At 47.5% G+C, this 21,085-nt stretch overlaps 1 protein-coding gene across 1 annotated transcript in view; it reads right to left on the bottom strand.

Annotated features, from left to right (window-relative positions):
* The window catches only part of Scn11a (sodium voltage-gated channel alpha subunit 11), a 76,291-nt gene that overhangs the window by 10,572 nt on the left and 44,634 nt on the right, over positions 1-21,085 (bottom strand). The window contains exons 15-23 of the mRNA XM_050141564.1: positions 18,633-19,034; positions 17,199-17,312; positions 16,052-16,166; positions 15,021-15,175; positions 10,369-10,542; positions 4,864-4,965; positions 4,164-4,433; positions 2,897-2,950; positions 31-172 (exon numbers count right to left, since the gene is read on the bottom strand). Coding sequence (XP_049997521.1) covers positions 31-172; positions 2,897-2,950; positions 4,164-4,433; positions 4,864-4,965; positions 10,369-10,542; positions 15,021-15,175; positions 16,052-16,166; positions 17,199-17,312; positions 18,633-19,034 — 1,528 coding nt within the window. The remainder of the gene's footprint in view (positions 1-30; positions 173-2,896; positions 2,951-4,163; positions 4,434-4,863; positions 4,966-10,368; positions 10,543-15,020; positions 15,176-16,051; positions 16,167-17,198; positions 17,313-18,632; positions 19,035-21,085) is intronic.

The raw sequence follows: 21,085 nt of genomic DNA, 5'->3' as shown, positions 1-21,085 counted from the left end.
GAGACAGCCCAGCTGGGCCAGCATGCACACTTATCTTTTTCTGCTGCTGATTGAAGTTGTCGATAATAACGCCGATAAAGAGGTTCAGGGTGAAGAATGAGCCAAAGATGATAAAGACCACGAAGTAAAGATAAGCAAAGCTGTTCTCCTCAAAGCCCGGCTGCTCATCTTTCTGTTGGGGACATTTTAATGAGAGAACAACAATTACTGAAGAAAATTCAAGCTGCCCAAACCGCCTTGTCTGGAAGACCAGAGTGGATTTCCCCAACAAGTTAGGCCAGGTAGCATCGTGCCGGCAGCTGTGAACCACTGGGTGCCCCGTCTCTGGAGCCCTTGCTTAACTCAAGGTGCACATAGTGGTGAGGTGGGAGGCAGGAGGCTAGGGCTTTTCTCTCAAACAATGAGAAACATTAAAAGAGGAGAACAATGTGGTGGCATTTATCTTTGAAAGTCTCCCAAATGTCCGCGTGGATATGCCATTGAGGATGAGGCCAATACAGGACACACCCACCTCAGGAAGGGGTGCCCGGGCTTCACAGCGGTTCCACGACTCCCAGATGTCAACATTCTGCCCGTGGCTGGTACCTCATGAGTTACTAGCACCTGGCACACTTATTGATAGATTCTTGAGACACATGAATGGACTGTGAATAGTGAGGGAGTGAGCTCCTATGTGGTCACTAGCTGATGAAGGCGTGTTTGCCCAGCTCAGGGCACGCTTCAGACCACTCAAGATCCTTCTCAGCCTGGTGTCTCGCTCACCACCCACTCATTCTGTCTGTCTGTATATCTATGTATTTTAAGTACATGTGTGTTATGCATGCATATGTATATGCTTGTTCACATGTGTTGTGAATGTGCCTTTATATCTTACGTGTGTGTGTGTGTGTGTGTGTGTGTGTGTGTGTGTGTGTGTGTACAAGTATGCCATAGTCTATGTTATGGAGAACAGGAAAACTTGCAGGAGTTGGTTCTCTCCTTCTACCATGTGGGTCAGATGGATCAAACTCAGGTTGTCAGGCTTGATGGCAAACTACCCGCTGAGCCATCTTTCTAGGCCTCGCTACCTTAGACAGAGTCTCTCATCTGAACCTAGAGCTCACCAGTATAGCTAGTCTAGCTGGCCCATTTGCACCTGGGATCCCATCTCCACCTGCCAAGTCCTAGAATTACAGGCAGGGAATGTTGCCATGCCAACCCAGCATCTATGTGGATTCTGGGGATCCGAACTCTGGTCCTCACTCATGCACACACATCATACACACATACACAAACAAAAAACTTAAAAAATAGACATTTCAATCATATATATGGCATATGTAATTATGAGACATAAATATTACAATAAATTGTAACACTACAGTTAAGTATCTACTGCTAACTTTGGCTTTCTAGGAACAAGAAAAAATGCTAGTCTGTGGAGCTATGATGAAGCGTTAGCCATGAAGATTCTCCCTCCTCAGTGCTGCAGCTCTCCTGCTCCCAGACCTCCTGTCTGGAGCCCTCGTTACATCTCAGGCATCAACTCTGTCAACTCCCCAATACAGCAACCACACGCGTGTCATGATGGGAAACTAAGAAAACTTCCCCCATTGGCTCCTTCCTTGACTCAACCATCTGCTCACTGCCAGCTTCAGGTAACTCCCTTCCCACCCTTCAGCTGAACCAAATGAGGAAAGGGAAACAGATTAGATTGCCAAGTGCACTTTCAATGTTGGGGTCCAGTGCTCACTTCCTCTTTCCCTGAAATTCCACCTTTACTTTCCAAAGAGCCTAAAGCCATGAGAAGTTACTCCCTTGCTCTATTTAGTCCCTATTGTAATGCTTCCCCATGGTTGAGACAAGCAGACTTTGAAGGGTGGTTTCCTCCTCTCCATCGATGAGCTAGAGGGAGGTCGGGGTACCTCGCTATGATGCTTGGTCTCTGTCTATGTGACACAAGCTAACGTCACCTAGGAAGAGGGAACCTCAATGGGCAGTTCCTTCTGCCGGACTGGTCTGAGGGAAAGTCTGTAGGGCATTTTTTAAATCCCTGGTTGATGCAGGAGGACCTTTCCCTAAGCAGGTGGACGCAAGTTGTGTAAGGAGTGTAGATGAGCAAACCCGAGGACGTGTGCTTGCTAGTTTTACGTCAACTCGACACAAGCTAGAGTCACTGGCAAGAAGGAACGTTCAACTGAGGAAATGTTTTCATAAGATGGGGTTGTAGGCAAACCGATAGGGACACCGCCCATTCTGGGCAGAGCCACCCCTGGGCTGGGACAGGGTGTTCCTGGGTGCTCTAAGAAAGCAAGCTTTGCTTCTCCCTTCAATGGATTGTGATATACAAGCCAAACAAACCATTTCCTCCCCAAATTGCTTTCCACGGAGTTTCATTAGAGCAATGGTAACCCTAAGAAGGACAGGAAGTAAGCCAGTTCTTCTCTAGGGTCTCTGCTTCAATTCATACATCCAGGTTCCTACCTGCAGTTCCTGCCCTGGTTTCTCTCAATGATAGCCCTATAACCTATAAATTGAAACAAACAAACAAAAAATTTTTCCTACACCTCCTCCCACGTTGATTTGGCCAGTGTCTTATAACAGAAAGAGAAATCAAGCTAAGACACAGGTGATTCTCTTGTTCCAGCCCCATCTCCTGAATGAACGTTTTCCATTTCCTCTCTTGCCATGCAGAGGAAATGTTGGGCACTACAGAATTCGGGGGTGTCAGACCCAGCAGAACACATTAGAGCTCTTTTATCAGTCAATGTCTATACCATTATTTTGCCTCCAGAAAGACAGGATAGAGGATCTGAGAGGATAAAGCTGTCATGCAGGGAGTCTGGGACTGTCTGGGTACTTGCAATGTCTCGGGTTTGAACCTAACATTCTGGGACCCAGTGAGACACCGACTCACCCCTCTGGAGTCCACAGCAGCGTTCATAATGTCCAGCCAGCCCTTATACGTTGCCTGAAACAGAAGTAGAAAAAAAAGACATAGCTGTAGACTTTTTTCATCGACCAATGCATGCCATGCCCAAGCTTTCCAAGCCCTGTGGGCCGGTGTCCATCTGCCACAGAGAGAGGTCCACACAAAAGAACAATATGAAGGGACGTAGTGGGGGATGCCATACAATTTCTCATTCTTCTTCATCCCCCCAAGACTAATGATTTTAAAACAAATGCATTTCTACACTCTGGTTGCTTGGGAAGAGCCAGGCAAGGCTCTTCCTGATGGCACGTGATTGCGCTCCCTGCGGCTTGAAAAGAGCACCGTTGACAATGTCTACACTGAAGGGTTCTCCTGTCTGGCGGGTGCTCTCAGCATCGAGTGGGGGGCCACAGAAGACAAGGCCAATGGAAGAGACCCTGAAAGGGGTATTCGTGTGTGATGCCATCTTCATTGCCAACCTGATTGGCTCTGAAGTCACCTAGGAGACACATATGGGGCATGTGGCGAAGGTGTTTCTGAGGAGGTTTAATTGAGACTCATCCTGAGTGTGGGTGGAACCATTTTACAGGCTGGGGTCCCTAAGTGACTGAAAAGGAACAGGTGATCTGAGCACCCACATCCGTCTCTTTCTGTCCACTTCCTGACTGTAGAGTCAGTGTGGCCAGCTGCCCCACATTTCCACGGCCATCTCTGGAGAATTCTCACCACCATGTCTTCCCCACCACGGTGGTCTAGTCCCTCAAGCCATGGGCAAAAATAACCCTGCCTTAAAGTTGTTTCAGAGAGAAATGCCCCTCACTTGGCCCCAGAAGTTGGTGCACAATGAGAACTCTAGGAGACGGACCTTGCTGAAGTGTGACACTGGGGATGGGCTTTACAACCACCCCTCCTGTGAGTCAGCTTCCGGATCCTCCCCCATGCATTGCTCTGGGACAGACGGGGTCCCTTTGGAGCTGTAAGCCAAAATAAAACCTTTTTTCCCTGGCTTGATTTTTTGGTGGTATTTTATCACAGTAACAGAAGATTAACTAATGTGTCGGGTAGTTTGTCAAAGAAATGAGGAAAGAAACTAAGCTAGGCACTGCCCATGGGGAATGGATTCCCAAAGACGCTGCCCCACCCCCGTGCCGCCCTGTGACTGGGACTGGAATCCACAGTGGAGTTACTGTGTTTTTAGTGACCAATTAGTCTTCCAAGTTTTCTCTCCCTGGATGGAGACAGACCCACTTACCACCTGCAGCAGAGCGAGGTAGGCATTCCCCACGTTGTCAAAGTTGACTTTCGGGACCTCCCAGGAGAAATTGCTATCTTTACACTGGCTTCGGTTTTGAATTTCAGTATGATTGAGGTATTTATTGATGTCTGTCCCGTTAATGCACCTTCCAAACCTCCCGGAAAAAAAATTTACTCCCAGGATGCAAAATATGAGCCAGAAAATGAGGCAGACCAGCAGGACGTTGAGAATGGCGGGTATGGCGCTGATGAGGGCGTTGACCACAACCTTAGGGAGGCAAGAAGGAGGAAAACAGGCAACACACAGGGAACCCAACAAGCGCGCCATCTTCCCAGCAGGGACCCAACAGGCAGGACGGGATCTCCAGGGTTATTTTGTCTTTACTCTGAACATCCCTCTCCCAGCCCACAGTGAGCTCTACTTTCTGCTCTGATGGCCACCAGGGATGACCTTAGAAGTGCCCTGTGAAGTCGACATTAGGAACACGGGACACATCTTTACCTAGGATGTTTAAGGGAAGACAGTCTACTTGGGCTGTCAAGAGACAGACCACGGCATAGTCTTCTCGCTACTTCTTGTAGTTCAGGCCCTGATCTGGTGACGAGGGACCCCAGGAGAAGCTTGACAAAAGCACAAGGGCAGTTGACCTCTGCCTGTCCTGTTAGCTACGTTTCTGCCCACCCACCTGGACACGTACCTTCATTCCTTCAAACTGAGACAGCGCCCGCAGGGGCCTCAGGGCCCGCAGGGTCCGGAAGGACTTCAGGCTTGGTGAATTCGTGAGACTGACCACAGACACCTGTGGGAGGAGACACTACCTGGTGAGGACAGCTGCCTGGGCAGCCAAGACTGCCAGAGCAGGCTCAAGAGCCCCCCTCCTCGTTTTTCCCCTTCATGTGTATGCATGCCTGCCTGCCTGCCTGCCTGCCTGCCTGCCTGCCTGCCTGCCTGCCTGCATGTGAGTGTATGTGGGGACCAGAGGTCAACTTGTGGTGTCTGTCTCAATTGTTCTCTGCCTCACTGTTTGAAGGAGAGTTTCTCACTGCACCTGGAACCAAAATGGGCTAGGATGACTGCCCAGTGATGCCTAGTGTACTCCTGTCTCTGCCTCCATAGTTCTGGGATTACAGATATTTACCACTCTGCCTGGTTCCTAGTTCTGGGGTTACAGATGTGCACTACTCTGCCTGGTTCCTAGTTCTAGGGTTACAGATGTGTGCTACTCTGCCTGATTTTTTTTTACATGGATGCCAGGGTTCCACACTTAGGGCCTCAAGCTTACACGACATCTCTCCAGCGCTATCAAGGACCCTATTTCTGAGATGTTGAACACAGTGACAAGCCAGATCCTGCTGGAATGGCAAGAGCAGTTACAACGAGAGAGATATGTTTATGTCGTCTGGGTCTCGAAAGACACTGAGATGCTGGTATAAATTCAAGGAAACCGGATGGCCCTGCATCGCCACACAGGACACGATCATAAATCAGATTGTGGCAGGAACATGTGTTGGATGGCTAGATTACAAAATGCATGATCGACATTAAATAGTTTTATTAAAAACTGGGGAGATAATAGGAAAGTGCACGTCTCTCAAGCATGAGGAACTGGGTGTGGGTCCCCAACACCCTATAAAAAGCCAGGTGTGGAGGCACATGCCTGTCATTCTAGTGATGGAAGGCGGAGACAGGAAGACCTGCCAGGAGGCCAGCTAGTTTGATGTACATGAAATTCCAAGCCATGGGGAGACCCTACCTCAAACAAAAAATGAAAGACACCTGAGGACAGACATCTGTAGTTGTCTGACAGACATGCTTAGGCTGTGCACATGTGGTGCACACCCAAACCCCTCGGTGCACTTACACAGATACATGCATGGGCAGGCACACCCCAAAAATAAAAATAAGAAGTGTATTAAAACATCACTTTTAAAATAAGGTTTTAACTTTGTTGGGAGTGTATTTAGGCAGGTTCCGGCAAACTCTCCTCTGTTTGACCCCTCTCGGAGAGAAAGAATGGAGAAGAGGGCTGTTCTGGAGTACCAAAGAAGGTTCTCACCATGGGGGAGGGTACATCCATGGGGACATTGTGCACCTAGTCATCTGCGCCTCAGGCTACTTTCTGTTCCATCAAATTTGGAGATAGCAATCAGATTCTCACACTAAAGCAGTCGTGATCTTTCTCACTCTCAGTCACTGTTCAAAGGGACAAGTCCTCTAGGATGACTTTGTTTTTATTTTTATTTTATTTTCTTTTTTATTTTTATTTTATTTTTATTACCACTCTCAATCACTGTTCAAAGGGACAGGTATTCTGGAATGACTTTTTATTTTTTTTCTGGCTTACATTGATCTTCTGTTCTTTTCTGAGACCTCATGATGTATAATATAAATTGTATATCATACATCATAATCTACTTCTTCCCCATTTTTTAATGTATGTGAGCACATGCACTCACACCACCTAGGAAGAGGTCAGAGGACAACCGGCAGGCTTCTCTTCTCTCCTACCGTGACCTCGCTCAGTGCAAGATCCTTCACCTAACATGCTAACTCACTGACCCATGCTATTCTAACTGCTGCAGACTATCACAAGGCATAAGCGCTCCTATCTTACAGACCCATTCCCCTCTGGTGAGTATCTAAGCTACCTCCTTTTCTTTGTTATAAAGATTATTATAAGCTGACAGAGGTGTGTTTTTCTTGGGTACATATCCAAGAGTCTCCATTGGACCTATACAAGGATTGGTATGTCTAGATTGCAAATAGGCACAATTTTTAATTTTACTGAATAATGCAAAATTTTCTCCATAATGGCTGTCCCAATTAAACTGTTAGCAGTGAATAGGGATTTTAATTTCCAATGCTCTTCTTAATACAGGTATCGGTTAACTAAAATTGTTTCTCAGTCTGAGTAATGTAAACACTCACTTTTAAACGCATTTCTGTGCTGACTCAAGGAACGAGTCTGCCATTACTCACACATATGTTAGCAGCCCGGGTTTCTCCTGTCTGCACACGTGTGTCAGCAGCCCGGGTTTCTCCTTTCTCCTGTCTGCATCCTTTGGGTGTCATTTTCCTTGTCATCTGTATTTTATATTATATATGTATGTATGTATGTATATCTGTCATGCACATAATAAATATTGTCCTGGCTTCTAATTTGTCTTTAACTATAATTTTAGCATTGCCGAGTAGAAAATAGAAGTTGCACATTTTAATGGAGCTAGACTTACATATTTTTGTGTTTTTCTTTTTTTTTTCTTTTTTTTATTTTTATTTTTCAAGACTGGGTTTCTCTGTAGTTTTGGAGCCTGTCCTTGTAGACCAGGTTGGTCTCAAACTCACAGAGATCTGCCTGTCTCTGCCTCCCAAGTGCTGAGATTAAAGGTGTGCACCACCACCACCTGACTAGGTTGGTGTTTTTCTATTCCATAATTTTCATTAGGATCATTGTATGGACTCTTTTAAGCTTTTCTTCCATTTATTAATCTATTTACTGTGGGAGGGCATTGTGTCGAGCTCAGGGGTCGGAGGATGACTTGCCAGACTTGGCTCTCTCCTTCCACCATAAGGGCTGCGGGGATTGAGCTCAGAGATTCTCAGGTTTGGTGACAAGCACCTGGACCTGTTGCGCCACCTCGTGGCCCTCATCATATGCAATCTTGATTAATTTGAATGTCATCTCAGTGGTTTTAATAAGAATGGCCCCCATACCATAGTTAGTGGAACTGTTTGATAGGATTAAAAGGATTAGGCGGTGTAGCCTTGTTAGAGGAAGTGTGTCATATGGGAGGGGGTGGCATCTTCAAGGTATTGAAAGAACATGCCAGACCCAGGCTTGTTGGCTGTCCCTGCAGATCAGCTCCAGGACCGCGCCTGCCATGCCTGCTGTTCCTGCTGCCAAGCTCCCCACTGAAATGTTTTCTCTTATATGTGTTACTGCGGTTGTGGTTTCTCCACAGAGGGATAAAACAGCGACTAAAACACTCGCAGTGTCGTAAATGAGATCAGACGTCCACAGGATCAGTTCCTGGTTTCAGGCATGGAGCTGATGAGCCGTGAAACTGGGAGCTTCCTCAGCACAGTCTACAGGGTCAAGGTCAACACTGGGTCTCACCACTGGCTGCCTTCTCTGTGAGTCAGAGGCACGGAATTACACATTAATCTTATGCTCTTTACATCTATTGTTAGGCTTGTCCTGTTCACTCTCTTACCAAGATTGCACTTGTCTAGGGTTAGACCTGCAGTCCCAGCACACAGGAGGTCAGGTAGGAGGAGCAGGGTTCTGGGTCATCCTCAGTCACACAGTGAGTTTGAGGCTAGCCTAGGCTACGTGAGACCCTATCTCAAAAACCAACAAACAAGGGTTATGCTTGTCTTCCTTGGATGGTTTGCAGTTTCCCTTTTCCAGTCTTCAAAAGAACTTGATTAGTATTGACTTTCTTCATAACAACTTGTTTAGTATTGAATTTATTAAAACAGTAAAACTTGCCTTACAAACCATCTAGGTCTGTTGATGTTTTTCTGACACCATGGCTTTAGACTGCTGTTTGATATTTTTAAGGATCGCTGCTAGATTTATACTATCTATTTTGAATTGGCTAAATTTAAATTTTTTACAGTCTTCACTTGGGTGTTCTTGTCTTTACCGCGTGTGCACCACTGTGCCTGTGCATGTGCATGTGGAGGCCTAGAAGTCAACGTCAGTGTCGTCCTCAACATGCTATCCCTTATCTTTAGAAACCAAATCTCACTGAACCTGGAGCTCACCAGAGTGGCTAGTCTTCAGTCTCTGCCTCCTCAGGGCTGGGATTATGGCACTGTGTGGGTGTACCTGGCTTTTGTGCAAGGGAGCTGGAGATCTGAACTCAGGTTCTCATGCTTGCACGTCAAGCGCTTTGCCAACTGAGCCACCGCCCCAGCCCCTTCCCTCCTTTCTTAAGTAGACATGGACTCAGTATAATGGTGGGAAGAACACATTTGTTAAAGCCCTGCACCCTGGAGTGAGACTTCCTAGATTTGAACCTCACCTCCACCACTTCTCAGCAGGTAGTCTTAAGCAGGTTTTAGCCTTTCGGAATTATTTTCTTGTTCCAAATACAGAGAAAACAAAAGCCCTCCCACAAAGAGTGGCTCCACAGTGGAAGGAAGAAGACATTGGCACAGGTGGCAGATAATATGGCTGTTGGAAGATTTTTTTTTTTTGTCTCCAGACATAACATGATGCCATCTTGGGCTTTGTGCCTGGTAGCCATGGCAACTAGAGCAGACTGATAAGAATGCTAGCCAGGTCTATGGAAACACAGCTGTGGGCATTCCCTAGGGGGTGGAAGAAAGGAGACCTGAGATCCCCTCCTGAGACTCTGCTTCTCCCAGCACCGGTTATTTTGGGAGATCCTAGAGTATATAGCTAAGGAGTGGAAGGTTGACTGACAGCAGGGCTCCATGACTCGACTTCTTACAGATGGGGTGGGACTTTGCAGTGATACAGCTATTCTAGGGTCACCCACACATGGTAAGAAAGCCCAACGGACTCATCCGTCTCACCAAGCTAGACTTCGAAATCGTACTTCAGTTTATCACTGCTCGTCGGGGAAGAGTAGACAGTCATTGGCTGTTTCTCCCCCAGGAAAAGTTAAGGCCACAGTGGTACAGAGGAAGCATCAGAACGTGCTCCACTACAGGCCTAGAGGGGCTGAGCCCATCCTGTTCTACGTCATCTGTTCTGCACCCTGAAGCTAGCTGTTAACCTAATCTGTGGGATTCTTCATCGGGCACTGCTGCCAAACTCCCTACAACTGTGGTGAGCGTCGAATAAGGTAACGTAGGCCAACCATTCTCTCTTACTTCCTAAACACCAGCATCGGAAACGTGGAAAAAGAAAAAGAAACGTTGGAAGGGGAAGGAAAAACAGAGGATGTCCAAAGTTCCTCTAGGTTTTCATCAGACACAAGCAGGGTTCAGAGAGAGAGGTGGAGGGGTGTCGTCGTGGAGATGGTTGGGGTAGTCTGTGTGTGAGAGGCAGCGCCCAAGAGGGCTGGACCACAGGTGGACAGCTGTCAGTTCGCAGTAAGTACTGTAACAGTGCATGAGATTCTTTGGAGAGGCACCCGTATGAGGACCACATGGACAGTAGCCCCCTTAGGTTTCTCTCTCCCATCCCTGCCCCAACCCAAACAGGGCGCAGAGACAGTAAACTTACGATTACAATGAGGAAATCGAGCCAGCACCAGGCGCTGGTGAAATACCTCCGGAATCCGAAGGCCACCCACTTTAGAATCATCTCCAGGATAAAAATAAATGTGAAGATATTATCGGTACACCTTAGCAATCTCTCGATATGGGGCCGTGAAGAGATGTTGATGTCTTCAAATATCTGGAAGGAGAAAGCACAGCCACGGCCAGGGTGAGTGTGTGCAGGCTCCTTGTCAACTTGAGTCTTTTCTATTTTATATGAATAAACACTAGTTGGTATCTTGGTGATGGCATCTTGTTATAAAAAAAAAAAAAAGATTAAGGTAGCTCTTTCCCATTAAAATATATTTATTGATTAAATAAATATAGAAAATTCCATATCCATATTTCTGTCACCCCAGTGATTTCATGGTCTGTCCTCTCTGGCCTGCTTTGAGGGCCAATCTGGTCAAGTTAACAGTCTAGAATCACTTAGGTGAAACAGCTCGGGGCATGTCCGAGAGAGGGTTTATATGCTGGGTAGAGCACCTAACTATGGGTGGCTCCAGCCCACAGGCCAGGATTCTGAATTAAATAAAAAAGGAAAAGCAAACTGGGGACCACCATATTCTCTCTCTCTCTCTCTCTCTCTCTCTCTCTCTCTCTCTCTCTCTCTCTCTCTCTCTCCTTCCTGACTATGGATGCAATATAACCAGCTGCCTCATGCTCCAGCCGCTGTGACAGACTGTACCCTCAAAGTGAGAGCCAAAATAAACGCTCTCTCTCAGTGGTGGGGAATTTTAATTGTCAACACAGCCTTATTGCTCATTTGAATTGACTACGTCTTCAATCTCCTGGAAAGAGAATACATGACAGATTGTATAGACCAGATTGGCCTGTGGATATGTCTGTGTCTATATTCAATAGTCTGGATTACAATAGCCAGTGTGGGAAAGCCAGCCCACTGTGGGTGCCACCGTTTCCTGGGCAGTGAGGGGATCCTGGATTGTACACATATAGCGTGAGTGCCAGGTAAGTGCGGATGTATCCATTTCTCTGCTCTTGACTGAGAATGCACCCTGCTGGAACTGTGGGCTGTGGGCCTCCTAGCTGCTTCAAGCTCTTGCTTTGACTTCTCCACAACGATGGTTTGTAACCTTGTGTTAGGAGCTGAGTCAGTCCCTTCTCTTTAAAGCTGCTTCTGTCAGGACACTTCTGTCTTAGCCACAGAAGCGAAACTAGAACGTCCCCTCAAGTGGCCCTTTCCACATCAGTGAGAAAGGTAACCGATATACTCGGAATATGAGTCTTCCTACACGATAGATTGTCGGAGCATTTTCCAGGATTCCTAACCCTTTCAACTCCAGCCAGTTGTATCCTTCCAAGTTTCCCAGAAACACCTGTGCCCTAGACCACTACTTTAACCCCCCAGGTCGCCTTAGCAACTGTACTCAGTGCCTGTCCATTGTGTTCTCGATTCTCTTCTCCATATCTCAGCAAGCCTGGAGTTCATCATCTCCCACGACTAACTCCCGTTCAACACACACACACATACACACACACACCACATACCCTACAGATAATATCACTTTCTAACCATATTGAGACACACTAAAATAGAGATGCTCTGAACCAAAGCTCCTGGTGGGAATTTGACTATCAAACATCCATTAAGTGTGATTACAAAAATGGGACATGACACTTTGAACCTTCTCCCTGCCACACCCAAACATCTCCCTCACCTACTCTGTGTGTCTGCATGTGGACGTGTGTGTGCATGTGTGCGTGCGTGCATGCGTGTGTGCATGTGTGAGAGAGATTTTGCTGCGGGGCCTATAGAGCTAGGTGTGTCTCTCATTTCAGTCTTTCTATAGTAAGAATGAAAGAAATGAGAGAAGGGGGCTAGGTACTAACCCTGCCCGAGATACTTAGGAAAACATTGAAAGTGGGCAGAAAAATCAGTCCCATTTTAGGTACAAGGTAGGACCACAACCTAGAGGGAAAGAATTCAAAAGAATCTAGCCAACTCATTTCCACCTACCAAATTGAGTTTTGACTAGAAAAAAAAAAAAAAGTCCTTTTATTGTCCAGAAGTAAACTACCTCCCACAGGCTCTCGTATTTGGACAATTGGTTCCCAGCTGCTCCACTGTTCTTGTTTGTTTTCTTTGAAGGAGGTAGTAGGGGACCTTGGGCTGGGTGACCCTGAAGGAAGTGTAACTCAGAGTCTACAAACTCAAGCCACGGCCTCACTTCCTTTCATCACTTTCTGATCCCTGAGGTTGTGAACGGCAGCCTCACGTTCCTGCAGCCGTGGCGGAGAGCTGCTCCTACCACCACGCCTTCCTCAAGGCTGCACCTTGAACTATGAGTGAAAAGACAAGGTGAAAGTCACTGCCACAGCTCTCGGCTCTTCCCGTCCTGCAGGCTCCTGCTGAGCCTTGGGAACTTAGCTGAGCGGACACTCTACAGGGATCTGCCCTGTCCTACGAGGCTGAGCTGATCACTGGTCCTGCTCACTACCCTTCAGCCTCTCCTGCTCTGAGCCCATCACTTACAACTGTGGTCCGTCATCACCGCATCTGTCTTCGTCTCCATTACCTGCCCACAGATGACAGACAAATCTGGACAGCGTCACAGACTTGCTTTCTCTTTTGAAACCTTAGCCACGAGCTGGCTAAGTGAGTCAAAGACACGCAACTGAATTTCAAAGTCTCCTGTGTCCTACCAGAGATAGTTTTTAATAAGGAGACACTTGTTACTACTGTGCATTTGTCCAGATCCAACCTTCTCAGAGTCTAACAAGACCCACGTCACCTAGAGAACTTATTTCAATGTAGGCTTTGATTCAGTAGTTTGGAAGGACTCAAGACTTGGCTTTTCAAATTAGCTTCCAATGCTGCTAGACAGTGTTGGCCCTGAGGCCATAGGCAATGGTGACGAATTAGGTTTTTCTTATCCTCATCTCTATGCAAGCATGTACAGTAAGATGGCCCGGACCTTTCTCCTGATGTCCTCTATACCGTGTGTTCTATACTGCTCTGCCCAGCCTTTCTCCTGATGTCCTCTATACCGCGTGTTCTATACTGCTCTGCCCAGCCTTTCTCCTGATGTCCTCTATACCGCGTGTTCTATACTGCTCTGCCCAGCCTTTCTCCTGATGTCCTCTATACCGCGTGTTCTATACTGCTCTGCCCAGCCTTTCTCCTGATGTCCTCTATACCGCGTGTTCTATACTGCTCTGCCCAGCCTTTCTCCTGATGTCCTCTATACCGCGTGTTCTATACTGCTCTGCCCAGCCTTTCTCCTGATGTCCTCTATACCGCGTGTTCTATACTGCTCTGCCCAGCCTTTCTCCTGATGTCCTCTATACCGCGTGTTCTATACTGCTCTGCCCAGCCTTTTTCCTGATGTCCTCTATACCGCGTGTTCTATACTGCTCTGCCCAGCCTTTTTCCTGATGTCCTCTATACCGCGTGTTCTATACTGCTCTGCCCAGACCTTTCTCCTGATGTCCTCTATACCGCGTGTTCTATACTGCTCTGCCCAGCCTACACCTGCCTCTCTGAAAGCAGATTAGGAACTAGGACAGGGGTCTCTGCCTACTGGGAGGTCTCTGGTCATGTCATCTTTCCCTGACACCGCAGAGTGTGTATCTATGGCCTTCTAGAAGCTCCACTGCCTTCTTGTTGCTTAACACCACTTAGGAAATAATATAAATTCAACTGTACTATTCACGATACACTAGCAGAGATGTAATTACCAAAGACTCCTAACCAAAGTCCATCAGGGGAGATCCCGGGATGGTTCTAGATAAACCTGTATTTTTGTTTGAGGACTAATTTCTACTGTATATGGAGCATGGGGGGTTTATACTGGTGCCAGTCCCTGAGCACGGTCTACACGCCTCCTGCCATTTCCCTTAGGATTACACGTGTATGAAGCGCTAGACAGAAGGCATGGGACCCAAGAGAGCACTTATGTGGCATCTCTGCTACTACAAACTCCAAATCAAGAACCATTCTGTTCACTTAGCATGACAGTGGAAGTTGAGCCATTTTAAGGGACGATACAAGACAGGAGAGGGAGGACAGGAAACTGAGGAAGAGGGGGAGTTAAGGGAAAGGGGAGTGTGTAAGTGATCAGGGAAGCTGGAGAGAGAACAGGAGTGGCTGGTTGGAATGACTTAAGAGCAGAAAGGTGTTGGGGACCCAAAAGTGAATGCAGGTAGACTCAGGGTTACTCGTTAGTCTCACTGAGATTTACATCGTACTGACGGGAAATACCCAAGTAACTGGTCATAGCCTGATCTGTTTCCTGTAGCCCTTCCCTGAATATCTTGTCTTAGAAAGCACCCTGATCTTCAGGGACAGCGAGAGGAGAAGCTGCCTAAAGTACTAATACAGTGGAGATGTCTAGGAATCCTCCAGAACTGGAGAACAGGTGGGCAAGCCAAGTCCAAGGGCTAGACGTGAGAAGGTACTTTCACACTGGCCTGGTTAAACCTCTCCAACAGGGAAAGCACCTTCAGAGTGGAGACTCTGATTCTAGATGTGCAGACTCCTGCTCGCTAAGGAGCCGTCAGTGAAGAGCTCCCTTCGCTGCCCTTTTCCCAGGGTCACAACCAACAGCGCCTCCGGCTGCCCCGCTGCCCAACCTCCTCCCCGCGAGCATCCTTTACCAGAGCGCCGCTGCTCAGCAGGATGACAAAGATGATAAAGCTTTCGAACCAGCTGTGCTTCACGATCTGGTAGCAGGTTTTCCGAAGATTCCACCACACAACCCAGCAGGGCTTTCTCTTGTTTCTCTTGTGGCACAGAAAATGGCAACCGAGGCCTGAAAGGAGCATTTATGTCGTGAGCGTCTAGAGTGGATTGCGTTAGTGGCCTCAGCTCGTCACTTCGTGTCCCTTGCATTGTGAACTGTAGCTTCCCCCATCAGAGGAAATGATGATTCTTTCCAAAACCTGAAATTCTCTGGGCCTTGCCTGTTTCTGCTTGCCCTCTTGTGCCATCTCTTTGAAAGAGACCGTTGCAGGCTAGCCCATTGGTTCTCACAGATGCATAAGCCGTATGCAGCAGAGCCAGCCTGGTCATGTGCTCAGGCTAGATCTGCTGAGCGCCTCACTGATAGCACCCACATGAATAAAGTCATCTACCCTCAGCAGAGACAGCCAGCCCAGGTCAACTGATGTGGAGGTCTATTTATCATTGTATACCATTAATGATTTGTGGTTATTAACTATGCCAAAATTGTAGGGTGGGGAGGCTGTGACATACAGAGAGTACCCAAAGGATTTCAGGAAACTTGAGGTGAGGACTTCCACGGTTTTGGGGATTCTCCCCACACATGGGAGAACTTGATCAATTGCAAAGGGTTTTACAAGCAGCCTTTGCTCTCAACACACACACCTTTATGATGGACCAAGCTGCCCTTCAGTCCTCGATGTCCCTCCATTGATGGTAGATGTCCCGGGGATCTATAGAGCAGCTGATCTGTTGGCCCGGCTAGTTTTCCAGGAGCACCTTCAGGTATTTACCCTTTTGGGCTGTGTGAACGGAGCCTATCGAAGCCCGGGGTCTCCTGAAATCCCTCTACTAGAATCTAATAATCTAATAACGCTAGTGCTAGAAACAAAGCATCCATCCAAACCACAAAGCTACAGAGAACACAAAGGCTCCTTGAGCTGTGTGCAAAAATAAGGCCACTTACTTTTGGGTAAGCATCTATCCGGTTGCTTTTTGGGCGTATCCATGTTTCGGAAATTTATGAAGCTATTCAGATCAATGGTGCTGCATTCTGAGAGCACGCTTGCCGCGTCAGACTTCTGCACGCCAGAGCGGGGAAGGAGAGAGTCAGTCACCAGGACAGTCAGGTTAAAGGCAGCGAGGCAAAGGTTGCTAGACAGGATGGCGTTGGTAGCATGCTGCTCCTGTGGGGACTTTTTCTCAAGTTCTCTATCAGCCTCACTTCAGGAGAAAATTAGCTCGTCTCCACGGATAATAAGCAGCAAGTACATGTGTGCACAGTAGCTCAACCCTTCCCCCTACAAATCATAACCCTAATAGGCTGCCAATTAGAAGATAGGGAATGAGAAAACTACTCTATGCCTGATTTCCAGCTCTTCCAGTTCATAGACTAATCGGTTAGGCCAGTGGCTCTGGCTGGCTTTACCCTGTAGGAGGCATTCTAGCTATGCCTCAAGTTATTTTTTTTTAAATAAAAGTGCGTGTGTGCGTGTGCGTGCGTGCGTGCGTGCGTGCGTGTGTGTGTGTGTGTGTGTGTGTGTGTGTGTGTACAAGCCAGATCACAATCTTGGATATTATTTCTCAGGATCTGAGCATCATAGGTTTTTTGTTGCTGTTGTTGCTGTTGTTTTGTTTTGAGACAGAGTCTCTCATTGGTCCGGAGCTAACAGTTTGGCTGGTAGCTCGTGAGCCCCAGGGATTTTCCTACTTCTGCCTCAGCATCCCGTGGCTGCTGGCTTCTCATGTGGCCTTTGGAAATCAAACTCAGGCCCTTGAGCTTGTAATGCAGGCAATCTGCCAACAGGCTCATCTCCTCAAAACTAGAGACATTTTAAATTTTCACAAGAGGATACTCCTGATATCTAGTGAATGGAGGCCAAGGGTTGCTGGCAGTCACCCTAGAATTCACAGAAAAGCCCTCCACAGTGATGGGCTGTCTTGCCCCAAATGTCAGTATAGCAAAACTGACAGCCCCTGACTTACACTTTTGTGTGAGACTCAGCCCTGGCAATGGTGTCTTCATTCTTTCTGATATTAACCCACAAGGCTGTTGTGGAGAAGCTGTGTGGAGGGGTCACATGCTCCTCCCAACCATACCCTGGGAATATTACCTTCCGAGCACTCTGTATGGCCAGATGCGGATCTTCTTCAGAGAACACTTCAGGGTCCACACCTTGGTCATCTGGGCTGGTAGGCTGCTTGGTCTCCAGAGGGACGTCACAGGTCTGGCACACAGAAGCCCAGAGTGGAGTTAATATTTCTCTAGACAGTCCGCTTGACATGAAGTGAGAGGGAATTCTGCTCCTGAAAAACTCAACATGGAAGTAGACCAGGAAAACTACTGAACAAAACAGAAATAGGAATGTATTATAAAGTTACTTAATCAAAACAGTATGGCTCCAGAATAAGACTCACCCCATCCAATTAAATCAAAGATAAAATATCCCTGTGGGTGGGTGGGGGAGATGGAGACTATATGTATGTGTGTGCATGCATGAGTGTGCGCGCGTGTGTGTGCGCGCGCGCGCGTGTGTGTGTGTGTGTGTGTGTGTGTGTGTGTGTGTGTACATGTAGAGACCTGATGTCCTTCTGAATCATTTTTACCACCCTATTTTTGAGACAGAGTCTCTCACCAACTGGCTAGACTGGCTAGACTGGCTGGGCTGCAAGGAGAAGGGATCCCCTGTCCCCATCTTCACAGTGCTCTAGTTACAGGAGTGTTGTCAGGGGGTTCTGCCCTGCCCAGTTCCCGCAATCGTTATGTCCCAAAGAAATCACACAGAAGTCTACATTAGTTATAAACTGACTGGCCCAGTATCTCAGGCTTCTTATTAACTCTTGTAACTTATATAGTCCATTATTTTTATCTGTGTTAGCCGCATGGCTCAGTAACTTTTTCAGCAAGGCAGTCACATCTTGCTTCTTCTATGGCAGGTTCACAACTGCAGAGCAATGGGCTTCCTCCTTCCCAGATTTCTCCTGTTCTCATTGACCCGCCACTACTTCCTGTCTGGTGGTCCTGCCTATACTTCCTGCCTGGCTACTGGCCAATCAGCATTTATTTAAAATATAATTAACAGAATGTAGACAATTGTCCCACACCACAGGCGCTATCCACCACGCCTGCTATTGCTGGCTTCTTTTAAAGTGCGTGCTGAGGATCTGAACTCAGGTCCAAATGCCTTACCCACGGAGTAACCTCCCCAGCTGCAAAATGGAGATTTGATATATTCATAAAACTGGAAGGCTTGCTGTGGTGACCTACAAGGACATCTAAAAATGGTGTGTGATGGCTATTCCTGGTTACCAACCTGGCAACGTTGGGATCAACTAAAACCCAAGCTGTCGTTAGTCAAGCTGGGAGGGGTTTTCTGGCATGCCATGTCATGCAGGGACATAGCCTGGGATTAGGCTGATGTGTCAAAGAGCACATACATGTTATAGCCAGCTATCCCTGAACAATACCTAGGACACACGGGTGACAAGTGCCCTATGATAACTGTATGTTTCAACCACACCTACTCTGAATTGTGGACCTTCCATACCTGAACTTCAGCACCAGCTTGGGAGATGCGTGAGGCTCTGAATTCATCAAAGCATTCAAAGTCATCCTCTTCCTCTGCAAGTGGGGCCAAGCGAGGCCTGCCGTGCCCAGAGTCCAAAATCATTTGTGCATCAAATTCCTTCCAGGGCTTTGTATCCAGGGGAATACTGTCTTTACTCTCACTATCAAAACTCCCTGGGATCTCTTTTGGCTTCGGTGAGTTTTGCCTCCGACATCTCTTACAACAGAAATTCTGAAGAGCGCGCCCCATGAAGGAAAAGGCCCGGCGGAACCTCTTCAGAGCCAGCTGCACTTTGGTTTTCCTGGTCTCTCCTTCGGGTTGCCCATCCCTCTCCTCATTGCTGAAGGAATTGAGCAGCAAGGCAATGAAGAGGTTAAGCACCTGGGGTAGGTAGTAAGGGAAACTTAGCAAAGGAAGAGGCACTCGAGTTCCTAGAACAACCTTCCCCCCAAGGCTAAAATTCTCACCAAATGAGAATTTCTCTCCCTCCCAGCAAAGCTCTCCTACATAGTCAGTGACAAGATGAAGACCAAGAAAGAACAGGGAGAAAACACACAGAAAATGCAAGTGAAGGGATACAAATACAGGAAAGGGAGCATCCAGAAACCTTTATACCGAGAGAACCCGGACACCGAGAGACAGACACCAGGCGTTCTCTCTCATATGCAGGCCCACTTTGAAGGTTTTGCAGATGAGTGTATATGAGTGTGGGTGGATGAGTGTGTGGGTGAGTGGGTGGGTGTCAGACATGAAATAGAAAGGCAGAGGTAATAATAGAAACATGGAAGCAGAAAGGGTCCTACTGGGGTGGGGAGGGCACGACAGGAATCCCTGGGGACGGGGGTGGGGTGGGGTGCAGGGAAGAGGCCCACAGGGCAAATCTTGTGCATTAGGGAGATGGTTAGAGTTCAAATCCCCACCTAAGTGCCAGGTGGGCATGGAAGCCCGCCTGGGACCCCAGGCTCAGAAACAGCTAGTCAAGCTCCAAGCAAGCTGGCTTGCCAGGACAGCCATATCTGGGCACTCTGGGCTTGACTGAGAAGTCTGGCCTCAGAGAACAAGATGAAAGAGTGATCAGGATAATTTCTGACATCACTTTAGGGCCTCTGCACACCTCCCTCCAACACACACATACCTGGGCATACATATGCGCCCACATACACAGGTGCTTACACATATGTGAACACGCATACACATGATATACCGCATACACATGAAAATAAAAAAATACCAAGTTATATATGTAATATCACAATTAATATATTATGATTTGTACACTAATTTATTTTTTAACTTAAGATTCCTTTTATTGTTCACTCATGTGTGTGTGTGTGTGTGTGTGTGTGCACATGCGCACTGTGTATACAGGTGCTTCCAGAGCCCAGAAGGCTCAGATCACCTGCTGCAGGGGCTCCCGGTGATTGTGAGCTGCCCTCTGCTGAGCAGTGCTCTGAGGGTGTGCATAGATCTCGTCAGAGTTCTCCAGCTTCACCAGAATTCCTCACCCTGAACCTTTGCTCGCGTTTCCCCTGCACCTTCTCAACTATCACAGCCATCCACAGATCCTGTCTCAAAGTTCTCCTCCACCTCCCATTAGCAATGTCCGCTCCCCCGGACCTCGGCTCACTTGCCAGCTATGCAGACCATTGCTAGGCGCTCCGGATAAAGCTATATGTGAGACAGTTCCTTACATCTGCCCCATGACCCCTACTTGGTTCTGGTTTCGAGTCCAAGGATCTTTATGTGCCCTTATCTCTTCCTGTCCTCACTGATATGGGTCTAATTAGCCTCCTCATTGACATCTAAGCTGCTGGCTGTAGGAAAAGACTCAAGCTGCTTCCACAGTAAGGAAGCCCAACAGTAGAAGGTTCTGGAGAAAGAACAAAGACCTTTTTTACCTGCAAACAGATTTGTTCACTTTGTTACTTAATGTTTCTAGGAATTAGAGTCACGAGAAGACCCAGAGGGAGGACCATTTTTCGTGTGTGTATGTGTGTGATGTGTGTGTCTATGTGTATACACATGTGTATGGGTGTGGGTGTGTACATGCATGTGTGCGTGTACATGTGTTGTGTGAGAGGGCTGTACAGACAGAGGTCAACCTCAGATCTTGTTCCTCTGGAGCCATCTGCCTGTTGTTTTTGTTTTTTGAGACAATGTCTCTCCCTGGCCTGACTCTCACCAGGTAGGCTAGCATGGCTAACGAGTGAGTCTCAGGGATGGCCTGTCTCCACATTCCCACAGCACTGGCACAGAAGTGCCAGCCACCACACGAGGTTTTCATTTTCCTTCGTCCTGGGATGGAATTTAGGCCCTTGTGCTTGAACATCGAGATCTTCCCACGTGAGTTCTTTTCCCACACCCTCTTGTGCATATTTCTAAGACTGAAAAGTCAGCTCCATCCTTCCCCACTGGACATCTCTTTAGATCTT

Source organism: Alexandromys fortis, unplaced genomic scaffold (assembly GCF_014885135.2).
Source record: "Alexandromys fortis isolate MF-2015 unplaced genomic scaffold, M_Fortis_MF-2015_v1.1 scaffold_44, whole genome shotgun sequence".
Taxonomy (NCBI): domain Eukaryota; kingdom Metazoa; phylum Chordata; class Mammalia; order Rodentia; family Cricetidae; genus Alexandromys; species Alexandromys fortis.
This window is presented reverse-complemented; position numbering and strand designations above follow the sequence as displayed.